At 48.5% G+C, this 27072-nt stretch overlaps 1 protein-coding gene across 1 annotated transcript; it reads right to left on the reverse strand.

The window, feature by feature from the left end:
• Positions 1-2535: 2535 nt before the first annotated feature.
• LOC144129995 (endothelin-converting enzyme 1-like) lies at positions 2536-26849 on the reverse strand. Its single transcript, XM_077664043.1, has 8 exons — positions 26569-26849; positions 22202-22382; positions 19998-20635; positions 15097-15491; positions 10491-10679; positions 7429-7657; positions 5164-5501; positions 2536-3565 (listed from the first exon to the last, which is right to left on the reverse strand). The coding sequence occupies exons 1-8, from the start codon at positions 26818-26820 to the stop codon at positions 2536-2538; spliced, it is 3252 nt and encodes a 1083-aa protein (XP_077520169.1). The 5' UTR covers positions 26821-26849.
• Between the last annotated feature and the right edge of the window lie 223 nt (positions 26850-27072).

The raw sequence follows: 27072 nt of genomic DNA on the forward strand, positions 1-27072 counted from the left end.
CTAAGTAGATATCTTACAGCTGACCCTGCGGATTCCACGGCCAAGAGCTCGTCTAAAAAGTTAAATCAAAACTAAAACCGTTTAGGCTGATTAAAGCGCTAAGCTGGTGAGCTTGGCTTTAAAATTTATCATGATGTTTCGACGCTCAGGTTCTCATGTGAACTACCAAGAAAGTATTGAGAGTATGATCGCTGAGATCTGGAAGCAATTTTCCTGGTAGTAACTGAAAAATGAAGCCAGTAGGCGTGTCATAGTCAGTAAGCGTGCCATAGCGGAATGCATGTTTCATGTCCAACAATACCCAATCCAAATGGAAAACCACGCCCTTCTGGCATCTGTGCGCTTCTCTGCGAACAAACAATCGCAGCACCACTTTTCACCTCTAAAACCCGGCTTAGGCGTGACTGGAAAATCTTGATTGGTCGAGAGGGCAGTGCCGTAGAAAAACTATCACTTTATAGAATGAAGGTGGTCAAGCGGAATTTAACAGCTGTCCTTGTAGTGTCCGGGCATGCTACCTGTACATCACGGAGGAATGTTCGTTCAGTGGGTTAAATGGAGGCCTTCTACAGGTCCATCACACCGCACCAATTAACATGGACTATGTGTAATCGAACAGTAAATGATATCAACAACCGTGTCGATGTGCGCAAGGGGACCTCCATGCAAGCGACCGCAGGGAGCCTTTAATGCTTGTAGCACGCAAGCATGTGGGAACGAGGATTGAATTTTATTACGAAGTGCGCCGGTATTTATACCACCAGCTCTTGAGCTGAGATATGCGCAGTGACAGTCTTGTGCGCGCGTGTCACTGACGGTGCACACTGCTACAATGCTCTTTAGTCATACTCGTAAGGCGACCTTAAAGTGCCCCGCATGTTTTTTCTCGAATGAACTGGCTTCTGCCGCTGCTGTATTCTTAATTTAGCTTGCACATATATTGCAATAACAATGCGGGAGCGCGCTCTAAACACTGCAGCGTAGAGAAAGTGCCTCCGCGCAAGAGCAAGGTCGTGCGATCCTGTTTAGCTGATTTGGTATATCGGTAACTTTCACTACAGCATTCAGCAACGGAATAAGGCGGCGTCACGCGCGTCAGCTTACTCAAGTATATGTCGGTCGTACTGTAATGTTCTTGTACACACACACAGACTTCAGCACTTGAACCCATTTCCGAGCAAAATATATTAAAATTGAAAAAGTGAATCAATGCCCGCATTGCTCCCAAAGCATATTGCAGCCTTTGTCGCGAGCGCACTATCGCGCTGAGCTTTGTTGCCATCAGCAAAGAGGAGGTTGAATAGGCAGAAAGCTGCATGGCACCATCCACGGCGTGTAAAGCACAGAACGCAGATCATATTGCATCAAATCGGACATTTAGGAACTCTAAAGGGTGGTTCCCCAGAGGCAAAGTGAGAGGTCACTGCATATATGATTTCGCTCTGCCAGTCCGGTGTCGCGAATACAGTCAATGCAAAGGCAACGCATTTTTACCGATCCTGCACGCTGTTAACGGTGGCGCGACAACAACTGCGCATAATTCAGACACTAGTGTGCACCACTTGCTATTTTTGCAGCCGCGAAATGGGAACGACTGGTTACGATCGGCACTGCTGTAGTGTGCACCGTCCTAAGCTTCAATGTAGTCAGTTCTTTTGCGAATGTGCATCGTTCAGCCTGAAGTAATATGGAGTGCTACTGAACAGCCCTCCTCCATTTTAGCCGACGGCAATGAGGAGGTTACGCACAAACACTGGGGTATAGTTCACAACAGCAGTCAGTTAATTGCGGTTCGGTGCATATGGACAACGAGCGCCATTGGCTAGTCGCAAAGCAACTGGACGAATTCTTTCACTAATGACTGGTAGAGTTCGTAGTGGTAGTCAGCAAGGTATACCCCTACTAAAACCTCAAGCGCTGTACGATAACGACATTTGTATGGCATTACTCTGCACTATAACAAAGCACACAAAATGAAACACGCAACAGCCGCAGAGCCTCTAGCAATGTTTCTCGCAGGCGCCGACTATATTAAGCATAAAAGTTCTATCGGGTTGATTTTACGGGTTAAAACAGTTACTGCGTAACAAAAATCTCATGCGATGCTTCAGTATGCTACCTTTCAGTCTTTCAATGGCGGATAATACACTATATAAATAGGAGAAAAAAAAAACGCGCCACCAGATACATGCCGAGGAGTTGACTAGCAATCCTATGGAGTTCCCAAAAGTCAGCAAAATGAATATGGAGTCACCAAAATGAAAGCAAGTTTCAACACGATGCATCACACTTCATGAACTATGAATGGGCAATCTACAAAATATCGCACAAATATAAGATAGGATCCTGCAGTGTTCGGTATTTGCTCGAATTGAAAAACCATGATATGACATTTTTCCTACGTTATCATTCTAGCATCCAGTAGATCGAGGGAAGTGGAGACAAACTTCAAAAAGTTTGTCGTTTCCTGCGGATTAAACACGCACGTCAGCTGCAGATGTAAGCGTTAACCAAAGGCCCTGTGGCGGACACGATTCACTCCCTGTCTTGCTGCTCGCTGTAGCCAAGGTATAAGAACGAGCACTGCTCGTCGGCCCTCATCTTGCTTCCGCGGTCGCAACGAAAGTGGCGGGCAAAGGGCGGAAAGTGGCGCAGTGCCTTGTTGCAGTCTCGCGACCCCGGGTGAGCGGCGCCGCACATCAGGTAGCAGAGCGTGATGAAGAAGAGCTGCTGCTCAGTGTAACCCTCCAGAACATGAACCGTCGGTGTGTCCGCAGCCACCGCCTCCTGGAGCGCCGCATAGACCACCTCCAGCGCCGGAGTGTAAGGGAAAAGGCCTCCTCCACGGCCCTCATCGCTGTCATCCGTGCCGTGACGTGCCATGCAGCTCGTGCGCTCTGCAATCGCATCTCTCCAGACGTCCGAGGTCCAGGCGTTCCCCACGTTCCCGCCAATGTCGAACGTCGTGCCCTCAGCGTCGATGCTCTTGATGAGTTCGGTGGCGTAGAGGAAGCCCAGACCGCCGAAGAACATTGCGTCGGTACCGTGGGCGTAGTAGACCGGCCAGGACAGCGCCTGCATTGAGACGCGCACCGCAAGACGCACGTAGTCGTAGTCGACCAACGGCAGTGCCATGTTTGCGGGCATGTCGGCGGCGTCGTGGTACACTGGGTCAGTCTCGAGGTCATACAGGGCCCGGCGGGAGCGGATCCACAGATCGGCGAACGTTTCTGCGGCTTTGGTATAGCTGGTGGGAAAGCTGGCGTACAACACGGAGAGGGTAGAGTCTGCGAGCAGGTCCTGGGCGGGCCATAGGACTGTACTGGTGCCCGACAGCTTATTCTGCGCTCTGGCCCTGGTGGTGCTGTCCAGCCATTTGAGAGAGCCGACGAGGGTTACGGCTGTTTTTTGCAGCTGTGCGAACCGCGAGTTGATGTCGCGGCGTCGGTGCTCTGGAAATTTGGAGACAGTCGAGAGGGCGATCACCAGGAGCCTGTAGACGTCTTCCACCTGGGCTACACAAAAGTCCCGCGGTAGAGAATTCGCGCCTGCCGAACTGTCGTACCTGGAAAGCATGAATTGCGAGTGTGAATATATTTATTGGTGCAATTTTTACAATGCTTTGGACACCACTTGCGTCTTTATCCCCAGACAGTCGTGCGCTGTTAAAGAGGCGATGCCTCTAAACCATTTGCCGCTCCTTTCCCCAAGGAAGCCTTTTAATCCAGCTACTGTTTTAGTGGTTTGCGAACCGTCTTTCTCCTAGTTCAATTTTAGAGAAAGCTTTCTTTACTAGGGCACGCATTTTAGTCGGTAGCGTTGTCTTTGCCATTAAGAATAGAGTTCCAAATACTGCATTCACGCTTGCACAGGGTGAGTATTTTCACTTGTGACGGGGGCGACCACTCACTCCATTAGTATTTTAATTCAAATAAAGCAATGCCCACAGCCGTAAGTAAATGAATAGAAGGGCCACACACCTCAACCGCATTGTCTGGCTTCCGCAGGTATGACGAGCGAAGTTACAAATTAACGCGGATGCTTTGGAGATCAATATGGTGGTAATGTGCTCAACTCTGTTCACAAGAGAACCATAGAAACACCACTCATCTTTGCTGACTCCTCCAAACTGTTTCTTTTCAGTTAAGTTTTCGCATATTTTTTAGTGCAAAACAATAATAAACCTTTCTAGTGACTTGGTATGGAATGAACGTGCATAAGCTTATGGAACAACTAGCTTGACGTGTTACAGTATCACCTTTGTTTGCCACTCACAGATCTATGTGAACGGCTGTCACAATGGTTTTAGGAAGTTCTCTCTTAACACGTAAATAGATATAGCCTGCTCTTAAGAGTCCTCTCTATACTGTCAGCCTAAACCTGCTGCAACACAGGTCACCACTGTAGCCATTCACAATGCTGAAGTCCCTTCATTCATCAACATCAACCTAACTTCATCCACTGCAAGACAAAGGAATCTCCAAAATTTTTCCAATTAATCACGTTATCTCCGCAAGCTTACTAATTTCATCCGCCCACCTGGCTTTCTGTCGTCCCTGCTAAGCTTGCCTTCTCTTGGGATCGATTGCTTTACCCCAGGAGACCGTCAGTTATAAGGTCTTCAAATTACGAGTCCGCCTCTTTTTTTTTTTTCATTTGAACCAGGATGTCAATAATTCGAGTTTGCTGACTGACCAATTCTGCTGTCTTCATGTCTCTTAATGCTATACATTTCATTTCGCTTTCTATAGCTGGCTGCGCCGTCCTCGACTAATTTCAAGCCTTTTCGTTAGCCTCCAGTTTCTGTCCCGCAGGTGGGTACTAGCAAGATACAATTGCTGTATATACTCTCTTTTTGAGGGATACTATTATGGTGTTATTCGTGATATGAGAGCACCTGCAATGTGCACTCCACCCCATTCTTATTCTTCATCATCGCCATCTATTATTTTAAAGGCCTCTGTTGAAGCGTTAAATAAGGGCGGGGCAAAGCAAATACAGTTGAGAATAAAGTGTTAATACAATAAAGCATAATGCAATACAATAAAAAAGTAATTTCACTCTAGTAACGAAATAACGGTGATCCACTTCAAGTGCTTCATTGCTTATCGTAATCTGTACCTTTCAGATACTGTTGAACGTTACTGATACGCTCTGACGCACCTCAAGCGCAGAAGTCTTATGTCAGCGATAGGCCCGATGACCTGCGCCAGAAGCCAGGACAGCGCTTCTATAAGCTCTGCTCGACTGTGCTTCGCCCAGAGCCTTCCAAGCGCCGCCAGAAGCCCCACGTCTTTGAGAATAACGCGGGAAGCCCCCGAAAAGTTTAGCTCGCCGGCCGCTGTAGCGTGATCGCTGAGCTCTTCAAGCCAGTCGCGCAGCAGCAATGCGCTGGTGGCATACTCTTCGATGTTGGCCAATGGGAACATGGCGCCTGTCTCGTTCTTGCCCTCGCGTTCTTCAAGCAGCTCGTGAAAGACGCTGTCCTGGATCTGGAACACCTGGAGAAGCGATAAATGGCATAAGAAATTGGAGAGGACACTTAAGCTCGGCCTTAAGGGTATTGCGCGATAGCGTAGTGCGTTAGGATTTTCATTCCGAGCAGTCTGACAACTTTGAACACATTTTTCATTTTTTTCGATTGTTTCAATTGATCAATTGATTAAATGCATACTGTAAACTTTCTTAATTAGCATCACCAAGCACCGGCTTTTCATTGAGGATTTTGACATCCTTGAACTTCATTTTTACAATTTTTTTTTCGTTTTTTTTCATTCCTTTATTCAATTATTTAAAATGATTGAACTCGTCATCGCATATCATATGCCAGTCGCCAATCACTAGAGCCACAAATTACCATGATACATTTTTTTTACGCAGTGCCCGATTATTTCCGACACGCGGTACCGACTACTGCTACGCCGACGGCATTTCGCATGACCGAGCTGTATACGCTATCGCGTAATAAGCATCTGCGTATATTTGTCCTGCTTGATCAATGCACAGGCCAATGCGCTCTAGGCGGGACCACGCAATGCACTGTTAGCACTATTGCTCTAGGGCCCCTCGCAAGCTGCGGAGGATTCAGGGCTCTGTACCGTTTGGCCTTGTGAACTAGAGAGAGCTGAAGATACAGAACAAACCTTACAGTGCGACCCAGAGTTCACAAGTTGGCGCATACTGCTTGAAATGTGATCAGCTTGCAGGGTGCTGTTAGCAGTCAACATGGGACTAAAGCGCCGCAAGGTTGTTGTAGCGGTCGGGCTGTACGCTTGGCAAGCTTGGTGCGTCTGTGGCATGCTTTGTGTGCGAGTGCGGGCTTAGGCTTGTGGCCAAGTCACTGGTGAAGAAAGCGGACAGAGCATGAGCAGTATAGGCTATCGCACAGCACGTTCTAAGCTGGATGCAAACTGAATCTGGAGAGTTCTGGTAGCGTTACACGGCGGCAATCGGTCGGGGTATTCTGTAGACAAAAGTCATGCTTTCAGTGGCCGCGGCCTGTATCGAAACGCAGCGATCCTTCAGCAATGGTTGACTCCAGAATCAAGATTACACTTGGCTGCCCAAGGCGCACGCTCACCCCAAAACTTATTCCGATAGTTTTGTGGGGTACAAGGCGATTTTCGTTTTGCTAGTAACACTGCGGCATTATTTGCTGTCAGGCGCCACCTTTCTGCTGCATGGTCGGGGCTCGGGTTTTTTTTTTTTTCGTTGTAAGTGTTGACTGGCCCGCAATAAAGCTTTGCCATCAGGAGAGTTCAGGCTCGCGAGCCGACGAAACTATAAAGCATGTGTTTTAATGCTTAAGAATTATGTGGCTATGTTTGTGGTTTCGTGTCATCACGGTGAAGTTCGAACGAAATGATTTATAAGAAAAATAATGGTTGCATTAGATAGAGCATCAAAAAATCTTCTAGGGAAAATATAGGGAGCATGCGGGGTAATTAGTCAATTAGAACCAAAAACGTCCAAAAAGTGAACGGGGCCGGAGAAAAGTGGCGCCAAATTTCAAAACACCGAAAGTGGGTGGAGCTAAAGCGTAGCTCCAAATTAAAAAAAACCGGAAGTGTGGACGGAGCGAGGCGTCAATGCTTACGCATTCCTTTAATGCGGGTGCCGTAGTGATTTCATAATTTTTTATTATCTGCGCCAGAAAGACAGGTTTAGTTGGCCAATGTTTTTTGGCCGAGTGCAAAGCACTCAATCGCGTTATGTGCTGCGAAAGAAATAGTTTCGATATGCACACGTCAGGAAACGATTTCCTGCGGAATTGATGACAATATCAGATATACTTCTTAAATCAAGATTTATTAAATGCTTTAGTTGGGTCGCACGAATTTTCAGATGCTAGAAATCGCTCGCAGTCTAGGAGGGTAGCGGAGCGATGAAACCGTTCTGTCCACAGCGCTCGCGGAGAACGAGACCGACCTTGTCACTTTCCGACCTGCCTTCCGCCGTCTCTGCGCCGGTGTAGCCGCGTTGCGGCGACAGCACCTCGTAGTGCCGTGTCCAGTATTCGAAGCCGCTGTTCTCTCTCACCAGGCGTCGATGGATCGCCGCCCAGCTTTGCATCTTGGGATTGTCCGCCAGAAGCACAGTTGGGCGACCTCTCGCTGTGGTCAACATGCGCACACGGAACCACAAAGGTAGGCGCCACCTGCACACGTTAACGACGCCAGATTTGTGAGCACGCTTGACCTCTGTTGCGCGTTTTGGAAAGAAACTAACACTAGTGATTTGCTTTGAATCGCGCTCCTCTCGTAGGTACATGAGGATTCTGTTGCCTTCTTTGTTCAGAGCAAGCCTAACATTTTCAAATAAGTAATGTTGATGGTGCTCGAAAAGGGACATGACCGCTGAAGAAGACAGCGACAATAGTCTGGCTAGGGAGAGAAGACAGTTTGCCCAGCTGATCTCAATATTGCGCATAATATGTCCTGCACTATATGCCCGATCCTGATACAAAGGGATGCTTCTGATTATCTGTGTGTGCAAATAGAAAGGATCATTGATGGAATGTTGAGTTAAGGTAGCCGCTGCAATATGTCGCGGCAAAACAGTGTGAGATGAAAACAAAAGGGAAAAAGACGAGGAAATCACCACGAGTGATGTTTCACGTCGTAGTAGTCGAACTAAGTTCGCATCCACCGGATAGTTCCTGACGGAAACGAATTTTCGTTGAGAGAGTGCAGTAATTTCGTCGAAGGACGGAAACCAGCTATCGATTAATAGATCCGGTGGTTTATCTATTGTCTGTTTGGCGCTCGATTTTTCTTCAATAACAGCTAAACCAGTACATGATAAATCCAAAGATAGCAAAGATACTGAGCCTAATTGAGACTGAGCCCTCGAAGGAAACAATACGGCGCAGTCATGACCATCATGTGCGTTAAAGAAATTGTCTCGGCATATCAGAAACTTAATGACGGAGGCTTCAGCGAAACACAAGAAACTAAGGTCATTGTGCAATAGAATGGCGTCGAGAACTTTATAATTCTATAGCGGCTACATTGTACTATAAAACAAGAACGGGGATAAAGGAGCTATCTGAGCACTAAGGAGAAGAGTGCAGACACTGACTGGTTAATGGCACGTAAAGACAACCAGAAGTCTCTCGTGTGGTATCTGACAAAAGGGTCACGAACAGCGGGGTGGAATTGAGTTAACTGTGTGGACGCCGGACTATGTAACAGCCTTGAGCAACAGTTCATATCTAAACTCTGCGCTGTGAAAAACCGCCGGTGACAAGGCTACTGCACATCAATGCATCACATATTTCAGTCAGAACTAACATTTGAGTTTGTTGAATGCATCAGCTACAGCAGCGCAAGAAGAATGTGTCAATAGAAGTGTATGTTCAAGGTGACACTCAAACCTGAATTTTATAGGAGCGAGGGAGAGCGAGGCAGCAACCGCTGTGATATTAAGGTCGAGAGAATATTTTATGCAACTTGGAAGTGGGAGTGAAGATAGCATATAAAACAAACTCTGCTCATAACTCCGGCAATACTTTCACAGCTAGCGACGTATATAGGAAAACGGAACAGAACAATTAATTTGGCTCGTACGAGCATGAATGAATACAATTTCGAATCGGCGCAGTGGTCCACCAGGCTACGATTTTAGTCTACTGCAAATAACTACTCAGAAAATCAATCTGCCACACCCATATAGAGATACACACGTTCTTGAAGCCCGCCGCAGCGCACTCTTGTCAAGTGCATAAGAAACAAGATACGTAGTGGAAAATGGATCACTACGAAAAGTCTACTTAAAAGGAAGCACCTTTGGGCTCTGAATTCAGGTAACGCTTCTTAAGGACGCGCAGTGGCGACGATGGGCCTTTGCTCAAGTCACCTACTAATCTGAACTTTTTATCTCTGCGATAAAAACCACCGCGTAATTTCTAACGTATCTACCGTAAGCTACCCTACCATATCCTACCTCAACTTGCATTACCTTACTTTATCTCAATTTAACTACCGCAGTGGTTAAGGCGTTCGTCTACTGATACGGAGCACCCGGGTTCGAACTCGACCACGGCGGCCACGCTTCGATGGAGGCGAAACGGAGAAGTCATCCGTGGGCTGCACGATGCCAGCGCAAGTTGAAGATCGCCAGTTGTTCGAAATTATTCCGGAGGTCCGCACTACAACACCTCTTTCTCCCTTTCTTCTTTCACTCCCACCTGTATTTCTTCCCTTACGGCGTGGTTCGGGTGCCCGCCGAGATATCTGGGACAGTTACTGTGTCATTTCCTTTCCTCGAAAATCAATTTTAATTTTCTTACCCCAATCTACCTAGTTTAACCGTACAAAAGATGGCGTATTCAAGGAGAATGAAGGAGAGTGACAGACGACAGGCACATGACTTGAGGAGTCGCCCTGCCCCGTCCCCTTTGCTTTGCTTCCCCGCGACGCGTCCTCACTCTCCCTAGTTACCTTAAATAACAAGGGAGGGCGCCGGCGTCGCAGCGCCACTAGCGCCACGGACAGCGTGATTGCCACGCGCTCGTAGAAGACAGCTCTTCGGCTCGGGAACTGGTCGCGTGCGGGGCGAGGCGTTCAGCTCACAGCCAGCGGGGGCGTGGACTAGTGGGAACATTCTTCCTCGAGCTCCTATCGTCCGGACTCGGAGCTTCTCCCCTCCCCTAGCGTGAGCGAACATTCATTCGTTCGTAACCTTGGTGGTGAGAGGGACGACCTGGATTAATTTAGCGTGTTTTGTTGCTAGCTTGCCTTATTGTTTGTTGTAGCAATAAATTCCACGTTTGTGTCAGGCAAAGTGTCGTTTTTTTTGTTTTCCTCAGAACATGGCCCGCCGTGGCCGACAGCGAGCGATCACGGGATGGGGTACTGTGGTTTTTTTAGTGTGTCAGGCGCGGTTAAGCTGGGAAAACGTATTTACCCCCATTACATCGTCACAAATTGGACTAAACTTTTCAATAGGAGTGCACAAGAATAATCAGCCGGAAAACTGACGACTGATACCTAATCGCGAAGCGAATTAAGATCTTGAGAGGAGACTGAAGCGACGTAGGAGATGAGCCCTGACGCGGCCATGGCACACCCTGGTCAGCCATAAACGTGCGGATGACCTCCCGGCTTTGGTCGTTGTAGGCCATGGAGTCCATGCAGGCCCGATACAGCTCCAGTGCCCTCTTGCCTACGGGCATTTGCCTGCATAGATCATGTCCCAGTGTGTTGTAGCACCACTTGGAGGAGCCATTAAAGCGAAAGAGTTGAGGGAATAAGTACTGCTCATTAGCATTCACATGATTACAGATATATGACTACAAATGAAATATATACAGTTTTCTCAGAAGCTGACCAGGACAGGAAGCCATCTGTTAGCCGCCTTTGCTAGCTGACTTGGTAGAGTGGTAGCGAACGACAGGTAGTGGTTCCATGTGCAAATTCCAGAGCACTACTACTTTTTCTTGAGCTCAAAGAACTGTTAACCGCATGACTGTCCGTAAATGGAAGCTACTGAAACCTGCGCCTCCTCGCGGTATACCACTGAATGAACTGGACCAAGAATGTGAGAGTTCGAGCGCAAGTGCGCCTTTCTACGGAGACCTGAATGGCGACAGAATTGGAGCAAAACGACCACCAAAGCGAGTACGCTGTAATAAGAGTGCACTGGAATCGTACCCTTTCAAAGTACCCAACAGAAAATGCAGTGTATGACCACCCAAGAGAGCGCGAATCCAAGAGTAGAACAACTGAATGGAATGTATATAGAAGACTGAAGGAAGAGAATGTGTTACAAATCGAATAAATTGCCAATTAATTATGTGCGTAGTCCTAACTGGTGGTAAGTATCCGGAAGATGTTTTGTTACAAAGGCATTTTATTAATGTAAGCATGTGTTGCCACGTCGCACTTAACAGGGAGCAATATCAGTTATTTAAGAATATTAAAATGATATTTATTTGAAATATATCGGCAGCGCAACGAAAATGCTAAACCCTAGCAGACTTAACATGTGATACTTAACATAAATCTAGCTTACGGCTCGACACAAAGCTTGGAACTTGAGAGCATCAGTAGGAAAATCTTTATGGAAAACTCGCCACAAGAAAAATCTGTTTACGATGTTCATCATAAATGACAAAGCGTAGGGCTAAATTTGGGCGTTGATATCACTTTAGAGATACAGTAAAACCTCGTTGATGTGACCCCCGTCAATACGGACACCCCGTTCTGTCCCGTAAAACATTTATACTATTCTGTGGCTGTTAATTCGGAGGAATTTGGTTACGCTTAGGTTAATTTGGAGATGTGGTGGAGCTCGCACGTGTGCAGAGCGCCGGCAGTAGTATGAGGATCACGGTGAGTCAGCGACTAAGTTGTCTCGCCACTAAAAAGCACGAATGGTCCTGGTCGCCAACCGAAATGTAAAGGTGCCGTATTCATCGCTGCTGTTACCAGTCGGGAAGGTACCACCGAATGCTTTTTAACGCCACAGCAATATAGGTTCCGTTCGGAGGAAAACCCGGCGTCGGTGTGACGGGAAAATCCTGATTGGTCGAGAGGGTAGTGACGTAGAAAAGCAACTTCTATGAAAAGAAAACAGCCGGCAAAGAGGGATCAAACCGCTTGTCTTTGGTTCGGGTGCCGGGTACGCTACCCTTATACACCACTGAGGAACGTGCTTTCAGTGGGATAAATGGAGGACTTGTACGGGAAGCTCACACCACGCAGTAGGCCAGTTGCATTACAGGAACACCGAGTTAATTAGGGCAACTAATAATCGCCACCAGTTAATATGAACGATGGCGCTCAATAAACCGGTATATGATGGCAGCAATCATGTCGATGTCGGCTAAAGGCTGCGCCAGGAGGCAGACATTGTGACCGTCAGTATCCTTTACTATTGCGTCATACTCTTAAGGTGAACTTAAGTGTCCCCTAAGTTTGTTGTAGTTTCCGGGATCATCGTCATCTTTGTTTTCATTGCATGTGCGTCGCTGACCGTGCTGTCCGCGTTTTTCGTGTCTTCGCGGAGCGTGCCATCAACGTACTGCGCGTACGCAAGGTGTGCTTTGTTTTTTCGCGGGGTTTGTGCATCGGGGGAGAGGCTGTTCTTAAACGCCCTAGACGATATCTATGCATTCGTTTACACGACAGTGTGCGAGTGATGCGCTATTCGGCTGAACGGCTAGAAATAGTTACTGTCATGCAAATTTCTTTCACGAGGCAATCGACGATTTCAGACATTTTTCAAGGAATAAAGTTGTGTTGATGTAGGGTGCTTTTTGTGAGTTTATTTATATGTTCTCCTGACAATTCGACGTTCACTTAATTCGGACATTTGCTGCAAAGCTGTGAAATCTGAATGAACTGGGTTTTGCTGCACCATTAGAAAGGTAAATCTGGTAAAAATTAAGAATTTTTTAAAGTAGAGCCGAAAAGGCATAGATACAAAAAAACATTGAAGGCAGGAGGAAAGGAAAGCAATGCTTTGAAAGTAAGTACTTAACAATTAGAAACCGTCATGCTTGCATACTGGAGCTTCGGATTCACTAACGTTGTGAATGCAGCATCTAATGCAGCCCCCTCCTCGAAAAAAAAAATGAAGGCATTCAAGGGGCATATTTTAACGTTAACCACGGTTTGCAAAGAGGTGTCTTATAGAATTTTTTAACGACTCCAAGCGACGCATGGGCTACGAGGGACGCCAAAGCGGAGGGCTCTGGATTAATTTCGCCCACTATGTTGACATCGCGCAAGTTGTGTACTAAGGGTCTGTTAGATTAGAGGTGCGCTGGTGTGCACATCGCTATAAAAATGGCATGGCATTGCACACACTGTCGCCTCGCCTCTTGATCGCGCGTGCATATTTTCGCATAACCTGTAGCGTCGGAGCGGTAAATAATTCGATACATTTAACTAATAATAGACTCGTACTGTCTCATACGTAGTCTTCGATAACTATTGGAGAGCTTTTCAAAAAGTTTTGATATCTAGAATAGTTTCTAATGTGCTGAATAATCGGTTGTCTGCTTAGCAATGACGGATATTCGCACCCCTGGCTCCTAGATAAGAGATGCCTTCCAGAAGTCCTGATTAACGCACATACGCACACTTATGATTAAAAGTAGGCAAATGTGTATTTCATCCACAGTTTTTTTCTCCCAACTAGAACAAGGAGTGCCAGTTTGGCTTATTAAGAATGAAACAAGGTATACGCCAAGCTGACTTCGTCAGCACCTGCTTGATAGTGCGGAATGGCAGTGCTGAATGACTTCTGCACGAAAGCATTTTACACCCAAGAATGGCTCGTGTTGAGCTAGGGTCCGTGTAATATAGTCATGGTAACACAGCGGGTAGTAGCAAGTGAAAGCGTCTTACAATCTTGTATCTGAAACGCCAGATTAAGGTAACAGTTCTTAAAAAAACAAGGAATGCCGTAGCCCCAATCAAACCAACTGAGGACTGTCAGTCACGTGGTCTAGTCTGCAGAATTTTTTCCAAAGTTAATTAGTAAACAGTAATTAGGCAATTATTGGCTTCAGGAACAAAGCGTTAATTCAGCAGTTGTAGATCTTGAAAAACAGCTGGCTTGAATGCATGCATCAAGGTACCGCTTGCGTAACGTAGCTTCTTTATCGGCTTTGGAAAAAAACTCGAACAGTACAAAAGCTCTCACGTCACAGCGGTGCTGTTTCAGCATCTCAGGACACGTCTCAGGGGGAAAAAGAAATGCTTTTTTTTTTGCAGCCCTGACCCCGATAGTGCTTTTTGTGTGTACTGGGCGAGAGATCAGCTGCTCCAGCAGGTGGTAGCGTGGTCTTTTTTTTTTTTTAAGACCAGTCAATAAACCTGCATAAATGGTACCTTAATGCAAACATTGCAGCCAGCTGTTTTTCAAGATGGCCTAAAAATTCTGAACTGCTCTTTTCCGGAAGCAAATAATTAAATAGCAATTTAATTAGACTTTACAAACTGACTGTGGAAAATGAAAATATACTACAGACAAAGCCACGCGACACTCAAAAGCCTTCAATTGGTGTCACTGGGGCTAAGACACCTCGTCTTTTTTTAAGAGCTTAGTTCAGTTTGTCGAGTACATCTGGTATTGTGCCAAGAGCTCTGAGGATTCGGCCGGTGATTTGCTTTCGCTATCTGTGGCATGATATATCTGTAGCGTCAGCGCAAGTAAATAGAAGCAAAGCATGTACACACAGCAGCACCAGGGAGAACATTTCACATGTACTGTGCATTGGAAGGCGTGAATGTCGACCAAGATTTTGAAATAGTTTTTACTATGATATCAGAACGTTGAAATGCTTAATAAATCAAGCCACTTTATACAGTTTACGATTCAAAACTAGTTGTTTCGACTTTTCGCGGTCTAATCTCGTCAACAACCACCACATCGTATGGGCCACATGAATGACATTTCCGGCTCAACCACTGCATAAAATTGGCGGTTTCTTCTTGCACAGATCTGTTCTAATTCACAGTGTTACGAGGTATTGTCTGACAAAAAAACAAACGAACAAACTAAGTTTTCGAATGACTGAAGAAAAATAATTCCCCCCAAAACATCCCAGTGTCTCAGGCACGAAGCAGTGAGCAGTTTGCTCACATCTGAACGGTAGTAAGCATTCCCTCGAAGGCCTCCGCGAAGCCCAGCACGACCTCTTCGCGCGCCGACGTCTTGACGTGAGCGGACGATGACGCAGTCCACGCAGAGCACGCAAAGGCGCCAAAGTCGTCGCACGGGTCTATGCTCTCGTTCAACCTCTGGGCAAAGAGGCCGGCGTGCCAGTGACAGTCGGACGTCTGGCAGAGCCGAGGACCGGTGCCGGACTTGTCCGAACCGTTGGTGGCGCGCAGTAGCGCGTAGGCGATCATCGCCAGGGCCAGGAAGAACACGGCGGCTGCGGCAACCAACGGCCACCTGGAGGCCGGGGTGATGGTTGACGTCCTCATCTTCAACGGCGAAGGCGAGGGAGACATCGTTGACCACGGCGATAGCACCTGCATTTTGGCGGACGAAATCTTCAACCTTTGTTTGTCTCAGGCTTAGTAAAACTCTCATACGCTCTAGCACAGCTCATATTACTCGTTTTGACCAAACAAGCAGGCACAGTCGAGCCCGGATCTAACGAACCCGGGTATTTCGAGTTATTGGCTGCACCGAACACAGATTTCCCCCTTGAAAATCTTGTCTAAAAGCATAATAAAGCTGCGCCATATATGCAGCTCCAATTTCCCTGGTCATTCAATATATCAAACTCTGCACCGCGTCCCTGCATTTGCCGCTTCCCCTAAAGGCACTCTTCGAAAACGTTTTGCGAGCAGAGACGGGTCGGGTCTGCGGCCCTGTACACTTGCTAACAGCGTGAGCGCCGTGAAACGAGGTGAACCTGGAGTGTGCTTGAGGGTGGCCTTCGATCTTTAGTACTTAATTTTCGTGCCACCTCGCTGTAATGCAGTGAAGCCGATCTAGACAAGCCACGCGGCTATCGCGTGGCGTGCTTTGCTCAGTTTGCTGCAGGTGGTGTTGTAGATATAGTGTGCTGGCGTCACGTAGTGGTGACAACGTCGTGTACAATGGACGAGCGGAGCGGCATAATATTCGATCTTTTCATTCGGTGGACTTGCGCCCACAAAGAAATGAACGGCTCGGTGGCGGCGGTAGCAACAAGCGTGCTCGGCGGTCGACGAATATAATGTGTGCCGCTCTCGGCCGCTCTTTACCGCACCTTAAAAGCTAATTTCAGTTTTAAGGTGCCAAAGCACCTACATCAATCTGGAACAATGTGGAAGCAGCTGTGCGGTGGCTGCGATCGTTCGAGGTAAGTCTGGTCAGATCTCGCGTCAAATACAAAATGATAAAGCCGAGTGCCGGTGGCTTTGAGCGTGACCAAACAAACAGTACAAAGATTCGTGGCACTGGCAACAGTATTAGACACCTTGTGATAGCGAGTGGCTAGTTCCAAAGCACAGTCTGCTGCAGCAGTTTGGTTTGGTTTATGGGGGTTTAACGTCACAAAGTGACTCAGACTATGAAAGACGCCGTAGTAGAGTGTTCCGTATGATTTCGACCTCCTGCGTTTCTTTATCGAGCACTGACATCGCACAGTACACGGGCCTTTAGAACTTTGCCTTCCTCAAAGTGCGACGGCCGCGACCAGGATTCAACTCGCGTCTTTAGGGTCAGCAGCCGAACACCATAACCACCGAGTCACCGCGGCGGGGTATGCAGCAGCTGTATCTTGCTGATAATATATAGACAGAGATATGTGTTAGCATGCAGTTGCCTCCAGAGAACCGACTGCACCCTTCTTAGTGTTGAGTGACGAGGAGGGTCCGTCCTGCGGACACCCCCAAGCACGGAGCAAGACTATAAGGAGTGGAAACTCCGCCGTCTGCGGCGACCAGAAAAGGTCACAAGCCCGCGGCGCCACTATCCTGCTGGCGGCGCCTGGCGGCCTGGAAATAAACTACTGAAATGCAACTTCACGGCGTGCCCGCTGAAGCAAACACCCGTGTCGTCTGCTTGTCGTCTGCTTTGAGCGCGCGCCGGAGCCGCCTGCCCGGGCACTGCATTTTTTTTTCCTGCTGCTTCTACGAGGCGCCGCAAGGCGCCGCCACTGCATGCGCCCCCGTCCGCGCATACAATTGTGGCTTCATCTGGTCGCCTGCGCTCGCTCGCGCAGACAGGAGTTTCGCCTCCTGTATAGTCTTGCTCCGTGGCCCCAAGGAGCTACAGTATGTCTCCGTATGATCGCTCCACAGGGCCTGATCAGGGTCAGCCTTGTCAACAGATGCTCGGTTGGTGTAGCCTCGAGCTGCTGCATAGGCAGACAGATTTCCGGTGAGCCCGGTGTGTTCTTGTGCCAATATTGTGACGTGTATGCCTGGCGTATCCTTGGCAATGTACACGTAGGACCTCCTAATTCTACCGTTGGTCCGTCGAAGGCTGCGAGAGAGATTGCAGCCTCTTCTGCTTCACTAGCAGAGCAATCCCTCGGGGTCCTCCTCCAGCGACTCTGCTACCAAGATAGCAGATAGCATCAAATAGATCGTAGAGAGCCGATATACTGGACGCCATCAAGAGCTCCTACAACCCCCACCCCCCACCCCCTATTCCTCGGCACATGCATTTACACCTGCATAAAGGTAGACGAGGAGCACGCGCCAGGGCTATCGAACAAAGCGGAGCACACAAGGAACTCGCCAGTGTAACCCTGAGAGGTGGCTGTGGCACTGAAGCAGAAGGAGCTGCAAAGATCACGAAAAGTTCATTAATTCATTCTGCTGCGGCTTCGATGAGAAAAAGTAGGTTAGACCTACCAATACCTACAGCGAGAGGAGCATAGCCAGCGCCGGTAAGCGGCCTGTCACCGCAGGAGTCACGTCACTGGCGTGGATACAATGTACTTGCTTCTAGGCTAGAGATGAGCTCATTCATTGAATTACTTACATATTGAATGATCGATATATCGAACTATTTGACGATCCCCTTCAAGTTGGATATATCCGTGTTCAATAACACTTCTGTTGGGCCTAGTTGGTGCATGATTGTAATACAGATTATCGATGTGCGCAAAACGTGAGACGAACCACGTTGTTAGTGTTGCGCCTGTCCTTGTGTTTCTGTCGTGTACGTGGTTTGTCTAATGTTTGGCGCGCATCGATCGTCTGTGTTAATATCTGTGTTCGACTGTATTTGCAATGGTTCTCTTTTTATGTCTGCACAAGCGTATGAACCAAACCAAGCGCAGGCATTCTTGAAGTTCGCACATAGAATATTTTTTATGATATTGATATGAATTGCTCCGGTGAGAATATGCGCAGATATACAAGGCGTCAGAATAAAACACATGCCTCACTTGACAATCGATGAATAAATTAGGGAATGCCTAGCGCGATATTTCTTACCCAGCGTAGAGCCAAATAAAGGTCTCGGCTCTAGCGCTCATAGTATCATGCTTAGGCCATTCTCCCACTTCATTGTCCATATTGCATCAAAGCGGCCCTGCCACAATTTTTGCAGCTGATGTGTGTTCAGATTACTGGTCGTACTTCGCAGCATCGCAACACGGTGCCTTGTGGGTGTCAATGAAAATAGGCGTGACTACCACCAGCAGTTTTCGCTCGCAGGCCGCACTCAGAATTTCTGGACAAGCGAATTTTTTCAACAGGAAGTTGTGTGAACGAAATTGGCTGGTGGTTTGACCCAGTCCACCACCGCGTGATACGCCATACTCCTGTTCTCCACCCGCCCCGTCCAATCCAGCATTGTGCTCCGCCGTACACCCTCGGCCCTCTCTCCACATATCCATCTCTACTATCGTCTATCCTCTCCCTCTCGCCTTTCACCTGGAAGTGGAGTGCGGATCTCTATCTCTTAACACTGCCTCCTCTTAACACGCCAACGACAGACGTTTTAAAGCGAAAGCTTTACTACGCCAGCCAGCGAGCCATTTCGGCTCGTTGCGCCGTATGCCGTGGCCGACCTTGAGCCGCCGTTGCCTAGCAACACCGCAGCCGCGCTCCAACAGATGGCACCGCCGTCGACGTCGCTGCCGTCGCCGCTCGCTCCACCAGATGTGCTCCGCTGGTGTAGAGGGAGAGGAGGTGTCGCCTCGCGATGGGTGTATATATATATATATATATATATATATATATATATATATATATATATATATATATATATATATATATATATATATATATATATATATGCGCTTCGCCTCAGTGTATTGTAGTTATGGAGAGCGCGAAAGAGACGCAACAACGACAGAACGAAGCGAGGAAGAGACAATGTGCTCAAGAGACGCCAGAAGAACGCCCCGTACGACTCGAGAAGCGTCGTAACGAAGATGCAGCTAGAAGTGCCGCGTCCCGGAGTTACTCTTCAACTGCGGAAGAGACCGGTTTGAGTCCTCGAGAGCGTCGGAATGAGACGTTGCGTAGACGACGTGCCGAGGTAACAAAGCTTTCGCAATTCAACTAGGGTTAACCAGAGCTAAACCACAGCCAATTTTTAAAGCGAAAGTTTTACTACGCCAGCCAGCAAGCCATTTCGGCTCGTCGCGCCGTATGCCGTATGTCGGCTGCGGTGTTGCCTATGAACGCCGCAGCCGCGCTCCAACAGATGGCGCCACCGTCGCCGCTCGCTCCCCCAGATGTGCTCTGCTGGGGTAGAGGGAGAGGAGGTGTCGCCTCGCGGAGGTACAGAACGCGGTCAAGAGACGCCAGAAGAATGCGCCGCACGACTCGAGAAGCGTCGCAACAAAAATGCGGCTAGATGAAGTCGTGCCACGTCCCGGACTCTTCAACTGCGGAAGAGACCGGTTTGATTTCCCGGAGCGTCAGAATGAAACGCTGCGTAGACGACGTGCCGAAGAAGCGAAGCTTTCGGAATTCAACTAGGGTTAACCAGGGTTAAACTACAGCCAATTTTTTCTATAATAAGCATTGTGGCGCTAACTCATTAAAAATAAAATCTTCCAATATATGACGAACAAGTACCTTCAATGTGACGGATCCGAAGTGCGCTCTCCTTCTGAATGGCTCCACTAGTCGCTCCAGGAGGGACGGCAGATTGGCCATTTCCCGCAGGCCCGTTTCCGGTTGTTGGTCCGTAGCAGTGGACAGTCGACCGGTGTAGCCTGATGTTGGTGACGGACACGAGGCATTGTTTAGCGTTAGCATGCCGTCTGCAGCGCGATCGACGGGTTTTCTATTGGCCAGACAGTTGTCACCGTTCTCGTGTAGGAGACGCTTCGGGTTCTTGGGTGTCCTACTACTCTTGGCGCACACCGGTGCTTCGGTAGCTTTGGCGGCAGCCTGCCTTGCGCTATCGTCTGGAAGGGCACTCGTGGAATGGGAAAGGCCTTTGTGAGAAGTTTCGGATGGACTAGATGGTGTGAGACCGGTGGGTGGGAATTCGGAGGCATGCGCGAGGTCTTCGAAGCTATGCGGGGTTCGGGATGCCGTAGACTCGTGGGTCGTCGACTGCGCTCCCGACGTTGTTGTTGCCGGAGCTTCTGGATGCGCTGCCGTGGCCTGAGGTGTGTGTTCGCCCTCCGCTCGAGCCCTTTGTCCAGTTTGCTGAAGACAGGTGGATTCAGCACCGGGAGCCGCCGACTCTTTCCGCTGAGCGTCATCTGCCGGGAAAAGTGTGAAATTTATAGAATCAGTGCTGTTTGTTAGAGAATGCTGCGTTCCGTACCGGAAAACTTCAGCTAAGCAGACAGCGAGATTCACAAAATAGCATAAACTAAAAGAAAATTAAAAACACCGAAATAGACAACAAGGAGATTCTATGAAGCGTGCACCCCTAGCGCTCGTGCAAGGCGTAAATTTTGCGACGGGTGCATGGCGGAGATCTCACGCATTACTGGCGCCACCTTCAGTCTCTACTGAAAGCCACTCATCGCGATCAGGAAAAGCGAAGCAAAAATAAGAGAGAATGCTTCCAACGTTTTGTATATAGTGCATCTATATATGAAGAATTGATCTTTCTGTACTTAACATTCACAGATCCCTGAGAGTCTTCATAACACTCTTAGAGCAGTGGTGCAGCGGTTAAGAGGTGCGCCATTGCCTTGAGATGGCGGCAAGTGCTGCCACCGGTGGAATTAGTGCTATCCATGTTGCTCTCGGACAGTGAAACGCTGGGCGATTTTTCTAGAATGTGAACCTCCTGATTAGTGCTTGGGCACTATAGTGCTTGTGCACTAAAAGCTTGAGGGGACACTCGACCTCAACCTTAAAGGTATGCGTGATAGCGCATGTTAGCGGCTCCCTTCAGCGGCCCGGGGTCCTCTGTGCGTATCACTTCCCCTAGGTTGTGCCTATATGACTATATATGCGGAATTGGTTATTCTCTGCTTCGGATTCAAAGATAGCCCGGTGTCCTCGTACCACTTCTGGAGCAGTGGTGCGGCGGTTAAGAGATGCACCACTGCCCCCAGCTGGCGGCTGTTTCAGACACAGCCACTTCTGAGGCTTATGCGACCCCCATTGATCTTCCCGAACAACCTCCAGCGACCAATCATAATTTTAACTGCCACCTGCAACAGTCGACAGTTTGCTCGCATTCCGGTGGGCAGGTTGTGATGGTGTCGCAAGGTCACGTGACTTGGGTGGCAGGAAAGCCACCTGCTGTTTCCCTCGCAACGCTGACAACACCGACGGCAGATTTTCTGCAGAGCGGGATCCTTAACGCTATTACGTTAATGTGTACTACATCAATGCAGAGAAGCGTTCTTCGGCTTGCACTCCCGAATTTTCACGGACAGAACTTTGAATTAGGGCTGAAGCTGACCTGCAGAAAAGTAAAGCTAACCTTGATGTCTGATAAGAGCACCCATGCCTTTCTAAGCGCAGGCTGTACATGCTAATGTCCACCTGGAGTGCATACATTGCACTTTTGGTCGCGTAGCTGAGAGGGAAAGTTATCCATGCGATCAGGGTAAGCTGCTTGAAACAAGCGGAAGATGAGGCATGCATACACTTCCATAGCAACTTCCCAAAGAAGACGAGAAAGAACTCAGTAAATTCGCGTGGCGATGAGTCCCTAAGCGCGATAGATAAACTGGTAATCAGTCACTAAGAGCATTAGGTGGGAAGGTGTTCAAGCAGCAGTCGCACCCAACGTGTCACGGGTACATCTGCAATTTTCATTTTCTGCAGAAAGACAGGGGTGTACCTTTGGTACACTTTAGTACCTGGAGGAGAGACTGCTGAGCAGGACGCGGGAGACTGCATGGCTGTCTTGCTCGAAGTAGAGTGCGGTGAACCGGGCTCGGTGGCTTTGACGCACTTGGGGGTGGGCTGCAGGACCGACCCCAGACTGGACGGCTTGGATACAGTCTCGGATTCCTTGACCCCTGGCTCTGTGCCTCTTTCCTGCGGCCCACAACTAGTATGAAGAAGCGAAAAGTAGCGAATGGCTAATAGTAAAGACACGCTACTTGCTTCGTATTAACAGGATTTAGTTCTTTTGTTTGCAGCACGAAGGTGGTTTATTTCTTGTGTTCGAACATCATTATGATATAAAGGGAGAATGAAATGATTTTTGAGAATTAGAGGTTATTCAAGAATTCGAATATATGAAGCTTCTAGGTAAAGCAGGCAAAGTATTTTTGCACTAGCGTTTAAAATGGTGACATAATCGTAGATTAAAATCCCTACGATGTTCAGGCTTCTCCTTACCGCGTTGGAGAATGCGGGGAAACATGTAGTGACGTCATTATTTCCAAAATTTCAGATGTCCGCCGCCTTAGCCTGCGCGCTGCTGTGCATCTTCCGATGCCGATATACAATGCTTCGTGAGCTTTACCTTCGATAGAATTGGTTTTCTTCCGTGAAACAATTGTTTCTTCTCTGGAAACGTAACTGCATGATACGCGACGTCATTATCAGGACCTCTGCCCGTCGATGTGCACTGCGTAAAAGCCTTAGCACTGACGCCGCGTTATTCGGTATTAACACCGCCATTTCAAATGGTAGTGCAATACGATTTCGCAGGCTTTATCGGCATGTTTCACGCATTCGGCCCTTTTAAATTCACCGAGTTCGAGAACCACTTCCGTTACCATTTAAGTTCGCATAGAAATGCTTCCCTGATGAGGATCGGTGAAGGTCTGTTTGACGTGAGAAGGTAGCGGTGAAGAACTGCAGCCGTTGCCCAGGCAGTCCCATTGTTTTGCAAAGAAGCCTACGGTAGTAGTCATAAGCATCACAGGTAATAGGCCAGGATAGAAAAAGTTTATCAGGATCTGAAGGATTGGCTGGATATCTACACGCTTTACTAATAGGTTCACACTAAACGACTTCCGGCGGTAATACACCAAGTGTCCGTGTGCTACCATCAAATTTTAACTTGATGCACGAAGTTTGTGGCCCGTATGGACAGGCCGCACTACGAGAAAAGCTCATGACGGATGGTGAGCAGGCCACGTGAAGATCCCGAATCAAAACAGCATCCTCGTCGCCAAAATATGTTGTATCGTAGTAATGATAATTAGCAATGAAACAGTACACGAAGCATACGGTCGAGCGATCTGTATTCCCGTACTTCGTCGTCTTCTCTCCCCCCATGTGCGCGAGTGCGTGCAGCGCACTTGCCACACTTCATCTTTATCACACTTTCCCAACTCCAACGCCCCACTTTCTTCCTGAGAAGCTGCTCTTACCTGCACCAAACGAAAAAACAGCGACGGCTGATCACTTGGACTTGCAGGATCGCGTTTGAAAATGGGACTCTCGACTGAGAGCGCCACTGAAGGAGGAAGCCACTAACAATTCATACCGAATAATGGTTTCTTTCCTTCCTTCAACGAACCAAAACCAAAACGGAAACGAGAATGCTCCAAGCCATTAACGCGCTTTCTTGTGGTGCGTTCCATGCCCGCACTGCAAACTGTCTTTACGAACTTCATGAAGCGCTTTAGTTCTTTTACAACACTCTTTGCGTGAGCCGAGGCGTCCTTTTGGAGGTGTCAGTAAATCAACAAAGTTCAGTACGGAACATGCGCTTTCGTATCAGCAAACCAAGCGATCATCTCTAAAGTCACATCTGGCGCTTCCAACTCAGACGTTATAGGACACCTTTCTGCCTTGAATAGACACTAAATGACAACGGCACACCACACTACCAAAGCGAGTGTAACACCCTACTGTTGTCTGTGTGATGCCAGACCAGCAGACCTCACTTCTGGCACTTTCCCCCGGAGCAACCGTTCTTTGCGTGCTTAAGCTTTTAGTTTCGAACCACATATCGTCTTTTCAAAGACAGCAGTTTCAAAACAGCACAAATGAAACCGTGGCTGCCATGGCAAAAAACAACAACAACAAAAAAACAACTGCCGCGCACACGTAGCCGACGCGAACATAGCCCGAGGACAAAACTGGAGGGGATATTTAAGCTCCGTATTAAGCCTATGAAGCGATAGCGCAATGGGCTAATTCCCATATATGTGCACAATGCCATTCTTTACAAGCATAGATCTGTTGGAGTCGTCATACCCCTCCTAGCGCAGTGGTGCAGCGGTTGTGCGATGTGCTACTGCCCTGCACTGGCAGGTGCGCCCAGCGGTGGGCCTTGTAAGGCCGTGTTGCTCTTCCCGAGAGACCAATACTAAATTCAGCTGCCAGCCTGCCACGGTGGGCAGTTTGCGCAGTGTCCGGTCGCCACGTTGTGATGACGCCGCAAGGTCACGTGACCTAGGTGGCCCACCTGCCAGAGCCATTCTCGTGATTATTCGCTCACAACGCCGACGCCGACAACGCCGACACCGGATTTTCTGGGGAAAGGGGCCTTTAACGCTATGTCGTTAAAATGTAACAAAGCACTTGAAATACACGCTGATAAAGGGCGAGAGCCGCACGCAACGAAGTCACGACATGACGAGATACGCTGGCCGAGGCCAAGACCACACATAGCGGCAAGCATGGTGCAGATAGTCAAGGTAGATGGCATAAGAGCCGCTGACCGCTCCCGTTGTGAGGAAACGGGAATAGAAATCTTTTGTTTTTATAAAAATGCTTTGCACTGTCTAACCAAATGTACCCAACTGATACACTTTTAAAACCATTAACTAAAACAGTGTTTTATATGGCTATAAATTGCAACCACTCGAAGGTAACCGATTATTTCTCGCTTATTTTTCTTTGTCCACTCATTTCATTTTGGCGCTTCAGTTCCACAGCCCAAACTGATGTCTCTAGCGCCTGATTCTAGACACCATTCGAGCTCCGCCTTTTCAAACAATGCAAATTGAATCTTTGATTCCGCCGAGCAGGTGAGAGCTTGTTATGCATCCGGAAAGAGACTCCATCGGATATGGTCGCGCGCTCTCGTCGGCTCCAGAGACTGGCGCACGGAAAGTCTGTTTTGTGCACCGCCGCCGTGTTTCGGGTTCGGGGCAGCGAAGCAAACGGAGCAAACGCTCTCGCCGCCTCTCCCGACAAACGCCAGGGGAAGGCTTGCCCCAAGAATGCAGCATGGCGTGAAGACCCTGCCGCTATTCTCGGCACGTGCAAACGTTGCTTCCAAAGTCGCGTCCCTGCCCCAGCCAGTAGGTCGCAAGCTCTTCTTACGTAGCCTGCTACTTCCGGGGAGCGCCTTGATATTGTTTTTTCGCTAGCTGGCCCACTCTGTGTGTTATTTGCAAGTGTGATAAAGAGCATCTTAGTGTTCATGCCTTGTCGTCCGCGGGTCTTTTGTTCTCACGAGCACGAACCCTTCCGCCTTTGGTGGGCGAAAACTGCATCCGTGGAATGGGAGTGCGGGGCCGAGGACTGTCTCCATATTGGTCACATGATTCAGAACTCTTTTACATTATTTCTTGTAACAGTAAATCTAAACCTGTACACTGTCAGCGTTCTTAGAATTGTTCGCAGTAGATTGGGGGTTACGAACAAGAGGCGACGGCTTCCAGACCTCTTAACTGATTCGCCAGCGTGAAGTTAATAGAGCAGTAGTTGGCATTTTTTGGAAAATATGCCGACACTGCCGACGTATGCCTTCTTCAATTCTTGGGGTTCATAGGCAAGGCGGGTTCGTGTGGCGGTGAAGCAGAACTTTAAGCTTAAGCTCACGGCACCCGTACGTACAAGATTCAGGCGCAGCATGGCACATTTGCGCACGTTATTTCTTGCTTTCCGTTTCACCAAAACGCGCTAATATCTTTCTTACGCCCAGTTCGGAGAGCCAATGGTGCCGCTCTGACGCATGCGAAAGAGAACTTCAGATTTTAGGAGCTGTGGCGAGAAGGTAATTGGCAGGAACGTCAACATATAGGTCATCTAAAAACATACAGAAGTAAGGCTCAGCACGCTACTCAGTGCCAAAAATGGGCAGAAAGCGACTGACTGCTTCACGCAGTGCTCATGACAAATGATTATCCCTTGGAGACATCGTGGCTGAAGTGCATCCGCACATTTGCAATTTAAGGGAGTAACGGCTTCGGCAGCGCAGTTAGTTCCCAAAGGCATTACCCCTGTAGCACTTTGTCCTCAGTCCCTCTGGCGGTATACGAATTGCATCGGCCAGTAGGACTTTAGTTCGCTCCCAGTACTTGTTGCTCACCTGATGCAGCTCTTGCGCGGCGGTAGTGGGCGGCCTCGTGACGTTGGCGCCAGCCCGGAGGTGGGCTGCATCCCGGAGCGAACGCAGAAGTTGGCGGCCCGCCTTCTTGGAGCTGCCGGGCTTGCTGGACTTGGAGTGGCGCTTCTTCGATCGCGCTGGTGCCGCCACCGAAGCGCCCGACATCTCCTTGCTCTCCTGCCCCGATGGAGAAGGGGAAGGACTCGCCTGTCCTTTGTCGGCATTGCGCTGCATGGCCAAGGCCTAAAGAAGCAAGGACAGAAAAGGGGTGTGCTGCTCTGACGGAGGCTGCTTCTTCTCTGAAGCTCGCCCTGGCTCGCGGCACGCGTGATGCTACGGGAACGTGCGGCGCGCTCTTCCAAGTTTTCTTCTACATCTGCCAGCGGTGGCTAAGCAATGCAGTGCGTACTTGAACGTAATTTGAGTCACCCAATAATACGTTTAGCTGCCTGTTGCGCGGCGCTTTTTTGAAGCGAAAAAAGCTTC

The sequence above is a fragment of the Amblyomma americanum genome, chromosome 4 (genome assembly GCF_052857255.1).
Source record: "Amblyomma americanum isolate KBUSLIRL-KWMA chromosome 4, ASM5285725v1, whole genome shotgun sequence".
NCBI classification, from domain to species: domain Eukaryota; kingdom Metazoa; phylum Arthropoda; class Arachnida; order Ixodida; family Ixodidae; genus Amblyomma; species Amblyomma americanum.